The 18825-nt window shown below is 43.9% G+C and overlaps 1 protein-coding gene across 1 annotated transcript; it reads right to left on the reverse strand.

Annotated features, from left to right (window-relative positions):
* Positions 1-11222: 11222 nt before the first annotated feature.
* prdm11 (PR domain containing 11) lies at positions 11223-17759 on the reverse strand (the record flags this gene model as incomplete). The annotated part of the gene is made up of 6 exons (XM_079223544.1): positions 11223-13384; positions 13651-14157; positions 14996-15195; positions 15789-15856; positions 17149-17408; positions 17732-17759. 6 exons carry the CDS (start codon positions 17757-17759, stop codon positions 11223-11225), a joined length of 3225 nt encoding a protein of 1074 aa, XP_079079670.1.
* Between the last annotated feature and the right edge of the window lie 1066 nt (positions 17760-18825).

The raw sequence follows: 18825 nt of genomic DNA on the forward strand, positions 1-18825 counted from the left end.
CTAGGACCAGGAGACAGGAGACAGGAGACAGGACTAGGACCAGGAGACAGGAGACAGGAGACAGAAGACAGGACTAGGACCAGGAGTGGAGAGGCGTCCGGGTCGGGTCTGCTGGTGTTGTGTCCGGCTGGTTGTGCGCTGCAGGACGGCAGCAGCAGTGGACTGAGCGTCTCTTTGTCCAGCGGACCACAAAGACTCGCTGTCTGGCCAGACCTCCTCCTCTTCTTCCTCCTCCTCCTCCTCGCCTCAGAGGCTCCGTGGTGTTTATTTGTTTCTGTTGAAGTTCATTCTGTCTCTGCTGCAGAGGAATGTTCACAACATCAATGTTATTATTAGAATATGGAGATCTGTACCGCTCTGAACGTTGAGATATGAGTCCGTCTGCAGCAGCTAAAGGAGCATCGGATCATAGAACTTACAGATCAGATCAGCACTAAAGAATAAAGAGAGCAAACAGAACGTTTAGATCTCAACCCCTAACCCACTGGTTCTCAAACCTTTTCTGCCACGCCCACTTTGGAAGAAGAACAATGTTCAGAACACCCCCCCCCCCCACAGAATTGGAAGAAAATGGTCCAACTTTTTGTGACTCCTCCATCTGTGCTTTTTCAAACAATAGATTAAAGAAAATGTAAATCCTTTTCAAGAAACTAATAACATGTGTTATCACTTTGTTAGAACATTGCAAATAAAGTTCTATCTGTGAAAAAAAAATACTTATTCTGGCTGCAAATAACCTGCTTTGCAATGAATATATATATTATATATATATATATATATATATATATATGTATATATATATATATATATATATATATATATATATGATCATGTTCATGGAGAGAGTTCGTCCTGAAGCCACGAGGTAGCGGTTCATCCTGTTCTAAAGTTTCATGTTGAAGTGTCCTTGAGCAAGACACTGAAATACAGAGAATAATTTCCCCACAGTTTTTTTTTTAAAGAATCTGCATCTCCCGCCGTGCCCCACCTGTAATACCTCCGCACCCCACTAGAGGGTCGCGCCCCACAGTTTGAGAACCACTGCCCTAACCCAACATAACCCAACATAATATTAACCCAACATAACCCTAACCCAACATAACCCAACATAACCTTAACCCAACATAACCCAACATAATGCAACATAACCCAACATAACCTTAACCCAACATAACCCAACATAATGCAACATAACCCAACATAACCTTAACCCAACATAACCCAACATAATGCAACATAACCCAACATAACCTTAACCCAACATAATGCAACATAACCCAACATAACCTTAACCCAACATAACCCAACATAACCTTAACCCAACATAACATTAACCCAACATAACCTTAACCCAACATAACCCAACATAACCTTAACTCAACATAACCTTAACCCAACATAACCCTAACCCAACATAACCCAACATAACCTTAACCCAACATAACCCAACATAATGCAACATAACCCAACATAACCTTAACCCAACATAACCTTAACCCAACATAACCTTAACCCAACATAACCCAACATAATGCAACATAACCCAACATAACCTTAACCCAACATAACCTTAACCCAACATAACCCAACATAATGCAACATAACCCAACATAACCTTAACCCAACATAATGCAACATAACCCTAACCCAACATAACCCAACATAACCTTAACCCAACATAACCTTAACCCAACATAACCCAACATAACCTTAACCCAACATAACCCAACATAATGCAACATAACCCAACATAACCTTAACCCAACATAATGCAACATAACCCAACATAACCTTAACCCAACATAATGCAACATAACCCTAACCCAACATAACCCAACATAACCTTAACCCAACATAACCTTAACCCAACATAACCTTAACCCAACATAACCCAACATAACCTTAACCCAACATAACCTTAACCCAACATAACCCAACATAACCTCAACCCAACATAACCTTAACCCAACAAAACCTTAACCCAACATAACCTTAACCCAACATAACCTTTACCCAATATAACCCAACATAACCTTAACCCAACATAACCTTAACCCAATATAACCCAACATAACCTTAACCCAACATAACCCAACATAACCTTAACCCAACATAACCTTTACCCAACATAACCCAACATAACCTTAACCCAACATAACCTTAACCCAACATAACCTTAACCCAATATAACCCAACATAACCTTAACCCAACATAACCTTTACCCAACATAACCCAACATAACCTTAACCCAACATAACCTTAACCCAACAGAACCCAACATAACCTTAACCCAACATAACCTTAACCCAACATAACCCAACATAACCTTAACCCAACATAACCTTAACCCAACATAACCTTAACCCAATATAACCCAACATAACCTTAACCCAACATAACCTTAACCCAATATAACCCAACATAACCTTAACCCAACATAACCTTAACCCAACATAACCTTCCTGAATCAGTCCCAGGGAGTGCTGGTCCTGAATCAGTCCCAGGGAGTGCTGGTCCTGGATCAGTCCCAGGGAGTGCTGGTCCTGGATCAGTCCCAGGGAGTGCTGGTCCTGAATCAGTCCCAGGGAGTGCCGGGCAGCTGCTCACAGAGCAGCGACTGTATGGGCGACCAGCTGCTGCCTGAAGCTGCTTCACAGAGAATAAAGACCCGATAGAAACGAAGGAAAAGAATAAGGAAGTATTTAATATTTTAAAGTGAATGTTTAAAGAAATACAAGCATATTGGAGCGCATTGTCATACAGTAGTAATAATAATAATAATAATCTTTATTTATATAGCACATTTCATGCAGCCTGCAGCTCAAAGTGCTGTACGTACATTAAACACAATTAAAACTGAAAACCTTTCTATGACTGAAAGCATACATTTTAAGTGTAATAAAAAAAGTGAATAAAAACTGGAAAACATTTTACATTTATACTTCTTTTTACTTCTATTCAACCAGAAGAGTCACCCCCTGGTGGTCAGGAGAGAGAATGCAGCTTTAACACATGAAGCATAGACTTCTATACAACCAGAGGAGTCACCCCCTGGTGGTCAGGAGAGAGAATGCAGCTTTAACACATGAAGCATAGACTTCTATACAACCAGAGGAGTCGCCCCCTGGTGGTCAGGAGAGAGAATGCAGCTTTAACACATGAAGCATAGACTTCTATAGAACCAGAGGAGTCGCCCCCTGGTGGTTAGGAGAGAGAATGACCCTAACCACTATTAGGACACTAGAAGGACACTATGAGGACACTTTGAGGACACTTTGAGGACACTAGGAGGACACTATGAGGACACTAGGATGACACTATGAGGACACTAGGAGGACACTAGAAGGACACTATGAGGACACTTTGAGGACACTAGGAGGACACTATGAGGACACTAGGAGGACACTTTGAGGACACTAGGAGGACACTATGAGGACACTATGAGGACACTTTGAGGACACTAGGAGGACACTAGAAGGACACTTTGAGGACACTTTGAGGACACTAGGAGAACACTATGAGGACACTATGAGGACACTAGAAGGACACTATGAGGACACTATGAGGACACGAGGAGGACACTAGGAGGACACAATGAGGACACTTTGAGGACACTAGGAGGACAGAGAGCTCCCAGTGTCCCCAGTAGTCAGCATCCATTCACTTTCTGGATGGTTGTAAAAACTAAAATCATGTGAAAATCACTTTTGGCTCCGAATGCATGGAGCCATTCAGAGTATTATGGGATGTCTTCTTGTTGCTGCTCGTTGGTCCGTCCTCTCTGCTGGACTCGTTTCCTGCTTCCTCGAAAACACAGTTGATCTTTTCACAAGTCGTCACTCAACGAGACAAAAGCCCATAAAATGGAGACTTCATGGGCTCATGATATTTATTAATCATTATATGTATATTTATTAAAGGAGTGCTTCTTCTCCGTGTCATAACTCAGACACACACATGGTTTTAATCTTTAGATTGAGTGGACTCACAGGTCCTGATAAGTGATGATGCCGTCTGAGGGTCCATGGACAGCTGATCCCAGATCATATTCATAACAACAACACACCTCTCTGACAGAATTCCTCCCACTTCCTGTTTACGGCCCCGAAAAGCATCATGGGACACAAACACACTGATGGAGTCACGAAGACACGAACTCCGGTCTTCTGGGTGAAAGTCCTTTTTGAGTGACTCCTCCCCTTCCTGTGTGGGTGTTTAGTGTGTATATACGATGCTCTGCTATTATCATTATTATTATCATTATTATTAGTCACATTACTATTATTAGTTTGTGATTTTTGGCGATACAAAATAAATACATTGAGAATCTGGATGAATAATAATAATAATAATCATCATCATCACCATCATCATCATCAACTCAACAAACGTCACATCACACGTCTCTAAAGTGTATTTATTTCTTTAAGCATTTGAAACATTTTATTTTGGTGCATCTTTAAAACAACGAACATTAATAATATCAAACATAAAAACTTCAGATCTGGAGTCAGATTACAATCAGCCAGACGTCGGCATGACGACCGGGAGCAGAACAAGGCGGAGCCACAAAGTCTGACTCAGAGGAGCCGCATGCAGCAGATACACATCACACACACACACACACACACACACACACACACACACACACACACACACACACACACACACACACACACACTCTGTGTGAGGAGATGAAGGCTTTCAGGTTTCACTGAAACAACAAAACAGGAAGAAATGCTTCAGACGAGAGTCAGACCAGAATCTGTTTCAGAGGGTCGAGAACTGATGAGCTGCTGGAGGCCTATAGATAATATCAATATATATACACACTCACCTAAAGGATTATTAGGAACACCATACTAATACTGTGTTTGACCCCCTTTTGCCTTCAGAACTGCCTTAATTCTACGTGGCATTGATTCAACAAGGTGCTGAAAGCATTCTTTAGAAATGTTGGCCCATATTGATCGGATAGCATCTTGCAGTTGATGGAGATTTGTGGGATGCACATCCAGGGCACGGAGCTCCCGTTCCACCACATCCCAAAGATGCTCTATTGGGTTGAGATCTGGTGACTGTGGGGCCATTTTAGTACAGTGAACTCATTGTCATGTTCAAGAAACCAAATAGAAATGATTGGAGCTTTGGGACATGGTGCATTATCCTGCTGGAAGTAGCCATCAGAGGATGGGTACATGGTGGCCATAAAGGGATGGACATGGTCAGAAACAATGCTCAGGTAGGCCATGGCATTTAAACGATGCCCAATTGGCACTAAGGGGCCTAAAGTGTGCCAAGAAAACATCCCCCACACCATCACACCACCACCAGCCTGCACAGTGGTAAGAAGGCATGATGGATCCATGTTCTCATTCTGTTTACGCCAAATTATGACTACCATCTGAATGTCTCAACAGAAATCGAGACTCATCAGACCAGGCAACATTTTTCCAGTCTTCAACTGTCCAATTTTGGTGAGCTCTTAGCCTCTTGTTCCTATTGGTAGTGGAGATGAGTGGTACCCGGTGGGGTCTTCTGCTGTTGGAGCCCATCCGCCTCAAGGTTGTGCGTGTTGTGGCTTCACAAATGCTTTGCTGCATACCTCGGTTGTAACGAGTGGTTATTTCAGTCAAAGTTGCTATAGAGTATATAGAATATAGAGATAAGAGATAAGGTTATATATAAATAGAGATATATATAGAGATAAGGTGTGTATAACGATGATGAATACTGGATCATAAAAGTTATGATTATGGGATTATTTCCTCATATTTTAAATGAAACTATAAAACTGTGTCATAAGTAGTTAAAATGAGCTCTCCATTAAAATGCTGTTTACATAAATGCATCCATAGTAATACGTATATATATATATATATATATATATATATATATATATATATATATGTATATATATATATATTTGTGTATTACTACTTGTACTTCTTCCACCAGCCTTGCTGTTGCATTCAAAGATTCCCGACGTCGTCAGAAAATAAAAGTCCAACTTTGTATTTTCTGTTCAAATAAAATGAATTAAATTTTCTGATCTGACTCTCAGCTAATTTGCATATTTCCCCAAATGTCTAAATATTCCTTCAACTTGAGGACAAAAAGCCAATTTGACAAAACTTTAGTAAAAGCAAAGGAAAAGCATAATGAAAGCGTGACAGTTCATCTCTTCATGCGTGTTTTAACGTATTGAAAGCCTGAGCGCTGGCTGGAGGCGTGACCATACATCCTATAATCAACGGTACTGAACATGCAGCACCTCTTCTCTCGCTTCTCACATTCAGTCCTTGTTGCACAATCATCTGATTCAAGAGAAAAATAGTCTCCTTAAAAAGCGTCTGAAAAGCACTGAGAGGTATATACAGTGTATACAGGATCCACAGTGTAGAAATATAAAGCCTCTATACAACCGGCTCCACAGAGCGCCAGTGTCCCACGCAGAACGCACCTCTGTTGTGCGACGCGGCTTTGTGTTGCTTCAGCCTGGACGCGGGGCTCCAACACAACAACAGACGCTCTGGTTGTTGTGGTCGCATCGCCTCGTCCCGCTGGAGCTTCACCACTCTTTGGAGCTTCAGTCGTTTTGTGTGTCTTTGTGGCCGCTTTGCATCTTGTCGTTGTTTTGTGACCCTTTGCTGTAATTGTGTGTCTCTTTAGTCTTTGTGCATTTTATTGAAGTCGTTTTGCGTCCCTGTAGTTGTTTTGTGTCTCTTTGTCTCTCTGTAGTTGTTTTGTGTCTCTGTAGTTGTTTTATGTCTCTTTGTCTCTCTGTGGTCGTTTTGTGTCTCTTTGTCTCTCTGTGGTCGTTTTGTGTCTCTTTGTCTCTCTGTAGTTGTTTGTCTCTTTGTGTCTCTGTAGTTGTTTTATGTCTCTTTGTGTCTGTAGTTGTTTTGTGTCTCTTTGTCTCTCTGTAGTTGTTTGTCTCTTTGTGTCTCTGTAGTTGTTTTATGTCTCTGTAGTTGTTTTGTGTCTCTTTGTCTCTCTGTAGTTGTTTTGTTTCTCTTTGTCTCTCTGTAGTTGTTTTGTCTCTCTGTAGTTGTTTTATGTCTCTTTGTGTCTCTGTAGTTGTTTTATGTCTCTTTGTCTCTCTGTGGTCGTTTTGTGTCTCTTTGTCTCTCTGTGGTTGTTTTATGTCTCTTTGTCTCTCTGTGGTCGTTTTGTGTCTCTTTGTCTCTCTGTAGTTGTTTTGTGTCTCTTTGTCTCTGTAGTTGTTTTGTGTCTCTTTGTCTCTCTGTAGTTGTTTTGTTTCTCTTTGTCTCTGTAGTTGTTTTGTTTCTGTGTGTCTCTGTAGTTGTTTTATGTCTCTTTGTGTCTCTGTAGTTGTTTTATGTCTCTGTAGTTGTTTTGTGTCTCTTTGTCTCTCTGTAGTTGTTTTGTTTCTCTTTGTCTCTCTGTAGTTGTTTTGTCTCTCTGTAGTTGTTTTATGTCTCTTTGTGTCTCTGTAGTTGTTTTATGTCTCTTTGTCTCTCTGTGGTCGTTTTGTGTCTCTTTGTCTCTCTGTGGTTGTTTTATGTCTCTTTGTCTCTCTGTGGTCGTTTTGTGTCTCTTTGTCTCTCTGTAGTTGTTTTGTGTCTCTTTGTCTCTGTAGTTGTTTTGTGTCTCTTTGTCTCTCTGTAGTTGTTTTGTTTCTCTTTGTCTCTGTAGTTGTTTTGTTTCTGTGTGTCTCTGTAGTTGTTTTATGTCTCTTTGTCTCTCTGTGGTTGTTTTGTGTCTCTTTGTCTCTCTGTAGTTGTTTTGTCTCTCTGTAGTTGTTTTATGTCTCTTTGTGTCTGTAGTTGTTTTATGTCTCTGTAGTTGTTTTGTGTCTCTTTGTCTCTCTGTGGTTGTTTTGTTTCTCTTTGTCTCTCTGTAGTTGTTTTATGTCTCTTTGTGTCTCTGTAGTTGTTTTATGTCTCTTTGTCTCTCTGTGGTCGTTTTGTGTCTCTTTGTCTCTCTGTGGTTGTTTTATGTCTCTTTGTGTCTCTGTGGTCGTTTTGTGTCTCTTTGTCTCTCTGTAGTTGTTTTGTGTCTCTTTGTCTCTCTGTAGTTGTTTTGTTTCTCTTTGTCTCTGTAGTTGTTTTGTTTCTGTGTGTCTCTGTAGTTGTTTTATGTCTCTTTGTCTCTCTGTGGTCGTTTTGTGTCTCTTTGTCTCTCTGTAGTTGTTTTGTCTCTCTGTAGTTGTTTTATGTCTCTTTGTGTCTGTAGTTGTTTTATGTCTCTGTAGTTGTTTTGTGTCTCTTTGTCTCTCTGTAGTTGTTTTGTTTCTCTTTGTCTCTCTGTAGTTGTTTTGTCTCTCTGTAGTTGTTTTATGTCTCTTTGTGTCTCTGTAGTTGTTTTATGTCTCTTTGTCTCTCTGTGGTCGTTTTGTGTCTCTTTGTCTCTCTGTGGTTGTTTTATGTCTCTTTGTGTCTCTGTGGTCGTTTTGTGTCTCTTTGTCTCTCTGTAGTTGTTTTGTGTCTCTTTGTCTCTCTGTAGTTGTTTTGTTTCTCTTTGTCTCTGTAGTTGTTTTGTTTCTGTGTGTCTCTGTAGTTGTTTTATGTCTCTTTGTCTCTCTGTGGTCGTTTTGTGTCTCTTTGTCTCTCTGTAGTTGTTTTATGTCTCTTTGTGTCTGTAGTTGTTTTGTGTCTCTTTGTCTCTCTGTAGTTTTTTTGTCTCTTTGTGTCTCTGTAGTTGTTTTATGTCTATTTGTCTCTGTAGTTGTTTTGTGTCTCTTTTGTGTCTCTGTAGTTGTTTTGTGTCTCTTTGTCTCTCTGTAGTTGTTTTGTTTCTCTTTGTCTCTCTGTAGTTGTTTTGTTTCTGTGTGTCTCTGTAGTTGTTGTATGTATTTTTGTCTCTCTGTGGTTGTTTTGTGTCTCTTTGTCTCTCTGTAGTTGTTTTGTCTCTCTGTAGTTGTTTTATGTCTCTTTGTGTCTGTAGTTGTTTTGTGTCTCTTTGTCTCTCTGTAGTTGTTTTATGTCTCTTTGTGTCTGGAGTTATTTTGCGTCTTTGTCTCTCTGTGGTTGTTTTGTCTCTCTGTGTCTCTATAGTTGTTTTGTTTCTGTGTGTCTCTGTAGTTGTTTTATGTGTCTTTGTCTCTCTGTAGTTGTTTTGTCTCTGTGTGTCTCTGTAGTTGTTTTATGTCTCTTTGTGTCTCTGTAGTTGCTTTGTGTCTCTGTAGTTGTTTTGTGTCTCTTTGTGTCTCTGTAGTTGTTTGTCTTTTTGTGTCTCTGTAGTTGTTTTGTGTCTCTTTGTCTCTATGTAGTTGATTTGTGTCTCTGTAGTTGTTTTGTGTCTTTTTGTGTCTCTGTAGTTGTTTTGTGTCTCTTTGTCTCTATGTAGTTGATTTGTGTCTCTGTAGTTGTTTCGTCTCTCTGTGTCTCTGTAGTTGTTTTATGTGTCTTTGTGTCTCTGTAGTTGCTTTATGTCTCTGTAGTTGTTTTATGTCTCTGTAGTTGTTTTATGTCTCTTTGTCTCTCTGTGGTCGTTTTGTGTCTCTTCGTCTCTCTGTAGTTGTTTTATGTCTCTTCGTGTCTGTAGTTGTTTTGTGTCTCTTTGTCTCTCTGTAGTTGTTTTGTCTCTTTGTGTCTCTGTAGTTGTTTTATGTCTCTTTGTCCCTGTAGTTGTTTTGTGTCTCTTTGTCTCTCTGTAGTTGTTTTGTTTCTCTTTGTCTCTCCGTAGTTGTTTTGTGTCTCTGTAGTTGTTTTATGTCTCTTTGTGTCTCTGTAGTTGTTTTATGTCTCTGTAGTTGTTTTATGTGTCTTTGTCTCTCTGTGGTCGTTTTGTGTCTCTTTGTCTGTCTGTGGTTGTTTTATGTCTCTTTGTGTCTGTAGTTGTTTTATGTCTCTTTGTCTCTCTGTGGTCGTTTTATGTCTCTTTGTGTCTGTAGTTATTTTGTGTCTCTTTGTCTCTCTGTAGTTGTTTTGTTTCTGTGTGTCTCTGTAGTTGTTTTATGTCTCTTTGTCTCTCTGTAGTTGTTTTGTCTATGTGTGTCTCTGTAGTTGTTTTGTGTCTCTTTGTGTATCTGTAGTTGTTTTATTTCTTTTTGTGTCTTTGTAGTTGTTTTGTGTCTCTTTGTCTCTCTGTAGTTGTTTTGTGTCTTTGTAGTTGTTTTGTCTCTCTGTGTCTTAGTAGTTGTTTTATGTCTCTCTGTGTCTCTGTAGTTGTTTTATGTCTCTTTGTGTCTCTATAGTTGCTTTGTGTCTCTGTAGTTGTTTTTTGTCTGTGTCTTTGTAGTTGTTTTATGTCTCTTTGTGTCTCTGTAGTTGCTTTGTGTCTCTGTAGTTGTTTTTTTGTCTCTGTGTCTCTGTAGTTGTTTTATGTCTCTTTGTGTCTCTGTAGTTGTTTTGTGTCTCTTTGTCTCTCTGTAGTTGTTTTGTCTCTGTAGTTGTTTTGTTTCTCTATGTCTCTGTAGTTGTTTTATGTCTTTTTGTGTCTCTGTAGTTGTTTTGTGTTTCTTTGTCTCTCTGTAGTTGTTTTGTCTCTCTGTGTCTCTGTAGTTGTTTTGTGTCTCTTTGTAAATGTTTTGCATCTCTGATCAATTTGTGTCTATTTGTTGCTTTTGTCTCTTCAGTCATTTTGCGTGTCTTTTAAGCCACTTTGCGTCTAATTGTAATCGTTTTGTGCGTTATTGTTGCTGTTCTACATCTCTGTGGTTGTTTTGCATCTCTGTGGTTGTTTTGCATCTCTGTGGTTGTTTTGTATCTCTGTGGTTGTTTTGCATCTTTATGGTTGTTTTATATCTCTGTGGTTGTTTTGCATCTTTGTGGTTGTTTTGCATCTTGCGTTTGTTTTGCATCTTTGTGGTTGTTTTGTATCTTGTGGTTGTTTTGTATCTCTGTGGTTGTTTTGTATCTCTGTGGTTGTTTTGTATATTTGTGGTTGTTTTGTGTCTCGTGGTTGTTTCGTATATTGTGGTTGTTTTGTATCTCCGGTTGTTTTGCATCTTTGTGGTTGTTTTGTGTCTTGTGGTTGTTTTGAATCTTGTGGTTGTTTTGTATCTCTGTGGTTGTTTTGCATCTTTGTGGTTGTTTTGTATTTTGTGGTTGTTTTGCATCTCTGTGGTTGTTTTGTCTTTATGTTTAGCTGATTTTCATCTTACAATTGACTAAATTAAACGGACTTCTTTCCGTCTTTGAAGTCAGAATTTCATAATGTGTAAAAGAGGAACTGCAGAAGTACCTCCTGAGGTACAAGTGGCCTGGTTGAGGAGCATTGTGGCCTCACGTCCTCAGCATTAGTTATTTTTCCGTTAGACGTCGGGGTAGAACTCTGTGTTGACGTCCACGCTGTGCAGGACAGACTTTTGGTCACCGCCTGCCATCCTGTTCACCACCTCGGCGGACAGAGAGTAACTGCTGCCAGACTTCTCCTCAAACCAGCTGTCCAGCGCTCGCTTCCCGTCAAAGTTGGCCATGGGCGGCCCGTTAACCGCCACGGTCAGAAGGTCGTTCATCTGCTCCAGAGTCAGCCGGGAGCGATTGTTCCGACACATCTTCTGCAGAGACCCTCTGCCTTTATCGCAGCAGGCTGTGGAACTGGGCAGGACCCGGACAACCTGCACGATCCGATTCAGCAAAGGAAAGCGCTGCTTGTACCTGCAGATGTGACCGATGACCTCTTTAAACCCGTTCATACTGAAGTAGTCTGCTTTCAGATCCTTCCATTCCACCACCAGGCTGCCCCTGGCCTCCATCCTGGCATGGGAGCCCTCCTGACCCCCACAGGGGATGGAGTCCAGATGGTTGAATATCACCTGGATTTCCTCCTCCCCGTAGGCTTGTAGGTCCTCCCGGTTGTGGGGCCAGGTCGACAGGTCCAGGACCTTGCAGGCTTTGGCAAATGTGCGGCTCTGCAGGTCCAGCCTCTGAGACAGGATGCCCTGGCTCCTGTTGCAGATCTTTTCCCTGATGGACTGAAACTTAGACTCTGCAACTCGCAGGTTCTTCAGAGCAACGCCGTTAAAACTTTGACGGAAATTTTCCTCAAATTCTTGCAGATACTCGCCGGGGCAGTCCACCAGCTGACCGATCTCCAGAATGGCCTCCTCTATCTTGGCTTCCACCCGTGACACCAGCAGGTACTCTCCCTGGAAGGTGAAGGCTAGTCGTGAGAGAACAGCTATGATGTCCAGAAGGAAGTAGATGAGCTTTACTGACTGATAGTCCATGAGGAACTGGAGGAGGGTAAGAGCGATGGCTGCGGCGTCAGCCCTCTGCGTCTGATTGCTGATCTCCTTCAGATGGGCGACTACCTCCAGGTAATCTTTGATGAGCGCGTTGAGAACGTTTGGTTCTCCGATGATCCATCGAATGGCTCTAATGTCTCCAAGGAACTCGGTCTCCTCCGACAGGGTTGGAGCAGTGGATCGCAGCTCGGCCATCATGCGAGGGGAGTAGCGGTAGAAACTAAGGAGCTGCTTGAGGTTGTTTTCCAGATCCTCCAGGCAGGAGAGCTCCTTCCCACTGATGGCATCCAGCACCTCCAGATGGGGCCGATGGATCATGATAGGGAGGCAGAGGATCCAAGGAAAAGTCTTTTGGACAGCTATGTACAGGTTGGCTCTCATTCCTGAGGAGATGTTGGTGCCGTCTACCCCCAGACCCACCACCAGCAAGTCCTGGAACCTCAGGCCTAGGACACCAAAGGCTCGATCCATAGCTTGGAGATATCCGTCCACACTGGCCACGCTCAGTCTCTGCAAGGACAGGAACTCCGTGTTTGGGGAGCCCTCGTTGGTCATGAACTGGACGTAGACTGCGACCATGTCTGAGAAAAGGTCGTCATTTTGGGCGTCCATTATGACACTGAGGAAGGGAGACAAGCGCATCTTCTCAGCCAAGTCTTCTTTCAGAGCCCGGGCGATGTGGTGGAGGAGGATCTGACAGTCTCCGTCATTCATGTACTGATCCACCACTTTGAGCTCGCACCTCTTCAGAAGCTCTGCCAGAGGACGGAGGTCCGAGAAGGGCCGCCCCTCCAGGGCCAGGTGGTACGCCGCGTTGAACAGCAGGGCCATGTTCTTGCACATCTCTTCCGTCTTTTCCGGATGCATGCGCAGCTTGTACAGCTGCAGACACTTCTTGTGAAGGTTGCTCTGGCTGTGGAGCTTGATGGTGTGGATCTTAAACTGCTTGGAGCCGATGATAAAGGCAGAGGTTCGGGATGACTGGACGGTGTACTGGCGGCAGACGTGGCACCACATCTCGTTGATAGTTGCCGAGTAGCGAAGGAACCAGAACTTTTTCAGCCACTCCTGCTTGAAGCGACGAATCCGTCGGCCTCCTCCGGTGGAAAGCTTCAATGAGTCTTCTGGAGAAATCACAAGATCCGCAGCAATGGACTCATCGGCCGAGTCCACGTCCGGGTCGTCTTCATCCTGAACCACTCGAGTGGGCGTCAAGGGCTCCATCACTGCAAAGAAAATCACATTCAGCTACCGGCTTTACGTTAACACCATGCAATGCAAAAGACCATGAAAGCTCTCTGGGTGGCGGTGTCTGTTGGTGTTGGTCCACCAGACTGACATCCAACAACTTACAGGTAAAAACACACAAAGAGTAAAATATGACAGGAAACTGTTTTGTGTTTAGAAGGTTATGGAATCCAATTTAAACCTAAAACAAAATGCTTGAGGAGGTCCTGAACTTTGGGTCCAACCATTATTTTTCAGAACTAACCTTGAAAGTCCTCAACGGGGCCTTGCTCAGGATGGGGCGGGGCCTGATCTCGTCGGGTCAGGGTCCGTCCGGACATTGGTGGACCGACCGCGTCCCCCTTTTCTCCTCTGGCACGGGACAGCTGCTCCTCCAGCTCCTGGATCCTCCTCTTCAGTTTGACACAGTTGGGGCAGAAGGAGGTGGAGGGTTCCTCGCCGCTCTGGTTCTCCTCCTCTTTCTCCTCCACCTTCAGGTTCGGAACGTTAAAGCCGTCGTCGGACGAGTTCAACTCGAGGGCTGCTGCTTTGCACTCACTGTGGAGGGAAGACTGGGACCTGGATTTGCCGGAGTCTTCTAGCGAAGCCTCCAGGACGTCTTTGAAGATGAGGTCGATCTTCTTCCTCTTGGCAGGAGGCTGGCCGTCTGACTCTTCGCTGGCTTGTTTGTCGGGGCTGACTTTGCCCTGCAGAACGGACTGCAGGCAGGAAGATTTAAAGTCCTCCTGAATGTTGAAGAGCTTCCCAGTATCTAGAACAACATCAGCAATAAAGCGGTCAAAGCGAGTCGCTTCAAAGCAGGTCAAAGCTTCAAAGCGGTCAAAGCGAGTCGCTTCAAAGCAGGTCAAAGCTTCAAAGCGGTCAAAGCGAGTTGACATAGCTACACCGCTAACTAGCACTTCATTATGAATATCTCCACACTGAGCGCCGTCATGGAGCCAATGAGCTGCTTTCTCGTCTCAAATCAAAATCAAACATTTGTTGTATATTTATTTTATCCTTGTTATTTATTAATCATACAGTTTGTTTTGATGTTCTAATTATTTTTCTCCATCTCACCATCTCTCACCTGTTCCCATCTCACCTGTCCCCGTCTCACCTGTCCCCGTCTCACCTGTTCCCATCTCACCTGTCCCCATCTCACCTGTCCCCGTCTCACCTGTCCCCATCTCTCACCTGTCCCCGTCTCACCTGTCCCCATCTCTCACCTGTCCCCATCTCTCACCTGTCCCCATCTCTTACCTGTCCCCGTCTCACCTGTCCCCATCTCTCACCTGTCACCATCTCTCACCTGTCCCCATCTCTCACCTGTCCCCATTTCACCTGTCCCCATCTCTCACCTGTCCTCATCTCTCACCTGTCCCCATCTCCCACCTGTCACCATCTCTCACCTGTACCCATCTCCCACCTGTCCCCGTCTCCCACCTGTCACCATCTCTTATCTGTCCCCGTCTCACCTGTCCCCATCTCTCACCTGTCCTCATCTCTCACCTGTCCCCATCTCCCACCTTTCCCCGTCTCCCACCTGTCCCCGTCTCACCTGTCACCATCTCTCACCTGTCCCCGTCTCACCTGTCACCATCTCTCACCTGTCCCCGTCTCTGAGTCCAGGTTGCGGTGGATGCTGTCCTGAGAGACACAGTGGAGGCGCTGGATGTAGTCGTCGCTGTACCAAACCCTGAGCTTCTCTCCGGCCTCGAGCGCCCGGCTCACTCTGAAGAAGATGTTTCTACCGCGCTGAAACGCCGTCAGGTTCCTGTCACTCTCCTCCGGCGAGGTCCGGACAAACCTGCAGGGTCAAGGTCACAAGGGTCAGGGTCACAAGGGTTAGGGTCAGGGTCAAAAGGGTCAGGGTCACATGGGGCCAGGGTCACATGGGTCAGGGTCAAAAGGGTCAGGGTCAAAAGGGTCAGGGTCACATGGGGTCAGGGTCACATGGGGTCAGGGTCACATGGGTCAGGGTCAAAAGGGTCAGGGTCAAAAGGGTCAGGGCCACATGGGTCAGGGCCAAAAGGGTTAGGGTCAAAAGGGTCAGGACCACATGGGTCAGGGCCAAAAGGGTTAGGGTCAAAAGGGTCAGGGCCACATGGGTCAGGGTCAAAAGGGTCAGGGCCACATGGGTCAGGGTCAAAAGGGTCAGGGTCAAAAGGGTTAGGGTCAAAAGGGTCAGGGCCACATGGGTCAGGGTCAAAAGGGTCAGGGCCACATGGGTCAGGGTCAAAAGGGTCAGGGTCAAAAGGGTTAGGGTCAAAAGGGTTAGGGTCAAAAGGGTCAGGGCCACATGGGTCACAGTCAAAAGGGTCAGGGCTTGAGGTAACCCAGGAACCAACATGGACGCAGCATTCAATAGTTAAAAACATGATAGTCAATAAGCAGGAGTACCTCATCCAGTTGGCTTTGGTCTCATCGCTGCCATCGATGGACTGATACGTGTTGTTAAAATCAACAACCTGGAACATCATGGAAAACTAGTTCAGAGACTTTAAATCTGGTTCTCAGCGGTGACTGGAACTGGACTAGGCTGGGTCTCAACAGGTTTATGCTAGTTTAAACTGGACTAGACTGCGTCTCAACAGGTTTATGCTAGTTTAAACTGGACTAGACTGGGTCTCAACAGGTTTATGCTAGTTTAAACTGGACTAGACTGCGTCTCAACAGGTTTATGCTAGTTTAAACTGGACTAGACTGGGTCTCAACAGGTTTATGCTAGTTTAAACTGGACTAGACTGGGTCTCAACAGGTTTATGCTAGTTTAAACTGGACTAGACTGGTTCTCAACAGGTTTATGCTAGTTTAAACTGGACTAGACTGTGTCGCAACAGGTTTATGCTAGTTTAAACTGGACTAGACTGCGTCTCAACAGGTTTATGCTAGTTTAAACTGGACTAGACTGGGTCTCAACAGGTTTATGCTAGTTTAAACTGGACTAGGCTGGGTCTCAACAGGTTTATGCTAGTTTAAACTGGACTAGGCTGGGTCTCAACAGGTTCATGCTAGTTTAAACTGGACTAGGCTGGGTCTCAACAGGTTTATGCTAGTTTAAACTGGACTAGACTGCGTCTCAACAGGTTTATGCAAGTTTAAACTGGACTAGACTGGGTCTCAACAGGTTTATGCTAGTTTAAACTGGACTAGACTGGTTCTCAACAGGTTTATGCTAGTTTAAACTGGACTAGACTGGGTCTCAACAGGTTTATGCTAGTTTAAACTGGACTAGACTGATTCTCAACAGGTTTATGCTAGTTTAAACTGGACTAGACTGGGTCTGAACAGGTTTATGCTAGTTTAAACTAGACTAGACTGGGTCTCAACAGGTTTATGCTAGTTGAAACTAGACTAGACTGGGTCTTAACAGGTTTATGCTAGTTTAAACTGGACTAGACTGGGTCTCAACAGGTTTATGCTAGTTTAAACTGGACTAGACTGGGTCTCAACAGGTTTATGCTAGTTTAAACTGGACTAGACTGGTTCTCAACAGGTTTATGCTAGTTTAAACTGGACTAGACTGGGTCTCAACAGGTTTATGCTAGTTTAAACTGGACTAGACTGGTTCTCAACAGGTTTATGCTAGTTTAAACTGGACTAGACTGGTTCTCAACAGGTTTGTGCTAGTTTAAACTGGACTAGACTGGGTCGTAACAGGTTTATGCTAGTTTAAACTGGACTAGAGTGGGTCTCAACAGGACTAGACTGGTGCTGAACTGGTGTAAGACTGGAACAGGTCTAGACTGGTTGAACTTACTATCCAGGAAAAAAAGCCGGAGGACTTGTCCTTGGACACCAGCTCTCCCTCGTATGGGCCGAAGACCGCCCCCTTGGGGATGTTTGGATCCAGGCAGCGAACGTCCACGCGGTCCCCCTCGGTGAACACCTCCAGGCCCGACGGGACGGTGAGCGCCGCCCTGTTGGCCGACCCCGGGGCCGCGGGCGTATCGGGGACGAACAGCGGCGGCCCGTGGGACGGACACTCCTTCTGGAAATAGTCCTGGCACTCCTCACAGACTGCAGGACAAAAGCTGCTCTTTACCAGCGGGACGCTTATAGACGTTCATGAAGACGTTACAATGCAGATTATAACATTGTTCAATACATCATTAATGTACATTCATAACACACTTAGACAACACCCCGAGGATCAAGTACTAAACTATGTTTGTGTTTGGATAAATCACGCAGGAATAAAACTCTAAATCACATTTCTGTTCCCTCAATAACATCATCCAGGTGGACGCTGGTGAACCATTTATTGATTGTTTATTGATCGTTTATTTATTGTTTATTGATTGTTTATTGATCGTTCTTTGAGAAGAAACAGTGAAACTTACACCAGGGGTCCAACAACAGCTCGCTCATGCTGGAACCATGTTGATAGAAACGTCACAACTCTGCAGAACAGAACAGATGTGTTAGTGCTGCTATATATAGATATTATATCTATATCTATATCTATATCTATATATATAGATATAATATATATATATATATATATATATATACCAGTGGTTCTCAAACTGTGGGGCGCGGAGGTATTACAGGTGGGGCACGGAGGTATTACAGGTGGGGCGCGGGGGGGAGATGCAGATTCTAAAAAGAAAATGAAAAAAAAAGCAAAGACTCCCTGCATGTTACATCCTTAGTAATGAAGGAGCAGTGAGCTGATGTGGAGCTCTGGGCTTCAGTGTCTTATCAAGGACACTTCAACATGAAACTATGAGCCCAGGATGAACCGCTACCTTCTGGCTTCAGGACGAACTCTCCATGAACATGATACCTTTACGTAGTACAAAAATACAAAGTACACGGACATAAATCGATTCTTGGCGTTTTCTGCAGTTGCGTCTCTCAAGACAGAATATAGATCTCAGCTCAACATTGAGCATTAATTGTATCAAATCTACAACCCCGTTTATAAAGATGTGTAGAGGAAAGCAGCTCACTGCTCCACTAACACTGACACAACCTGACGCTCACACATCTCACTCATTTGATACAATGTTGTTGGGGCGTGAACATTGTTCTACCTCTAAAGTGGGGCGTGAACATTGTTCTACCTCTAAAGTGGGGCGTGAACATTGTTCTACCTCTAAAGTGGGCGTGAACATTGTTCTACCTCTAAAGTGGGCGTGAACATTGTTCTACCTCTAAAGTGGGCGTGAACATTGTTCTACCTCTAAAGTGGGGCGTGAACATTGTTCTTCCTCTAAAGTGGGCGTGAACATTGTTCTACCTCTAAAGTGGGGCGTGAACATTGTTCTACCTCTAAAGTGGGGCGTGAACATTGTTCTACCTCTAAAGTGGGGCGTGAACATTGTTCTACCTCTAAAGTGGGGCGTGAACATTGTTCTACCTCTAAAGTGGGCGTGAACATTGTTCTTCCTCTAAAGTGGGCGTGAACATTGTTCTACCTCTAAAGTGGGGC

This window comes from Taurulus bubalis, assembly GCF_910589615.1.
Source record: "Taurulus bubalis genome assembly, chromosome: 9".
In the NCBI taxonomy this organism is placed as follows: domain Eukaryota; kingdom Metazoa; phylum Chordata; class Actinopteri; order Perciformes; family Cottidae; genus Taurulus; species Taurulus bubalis.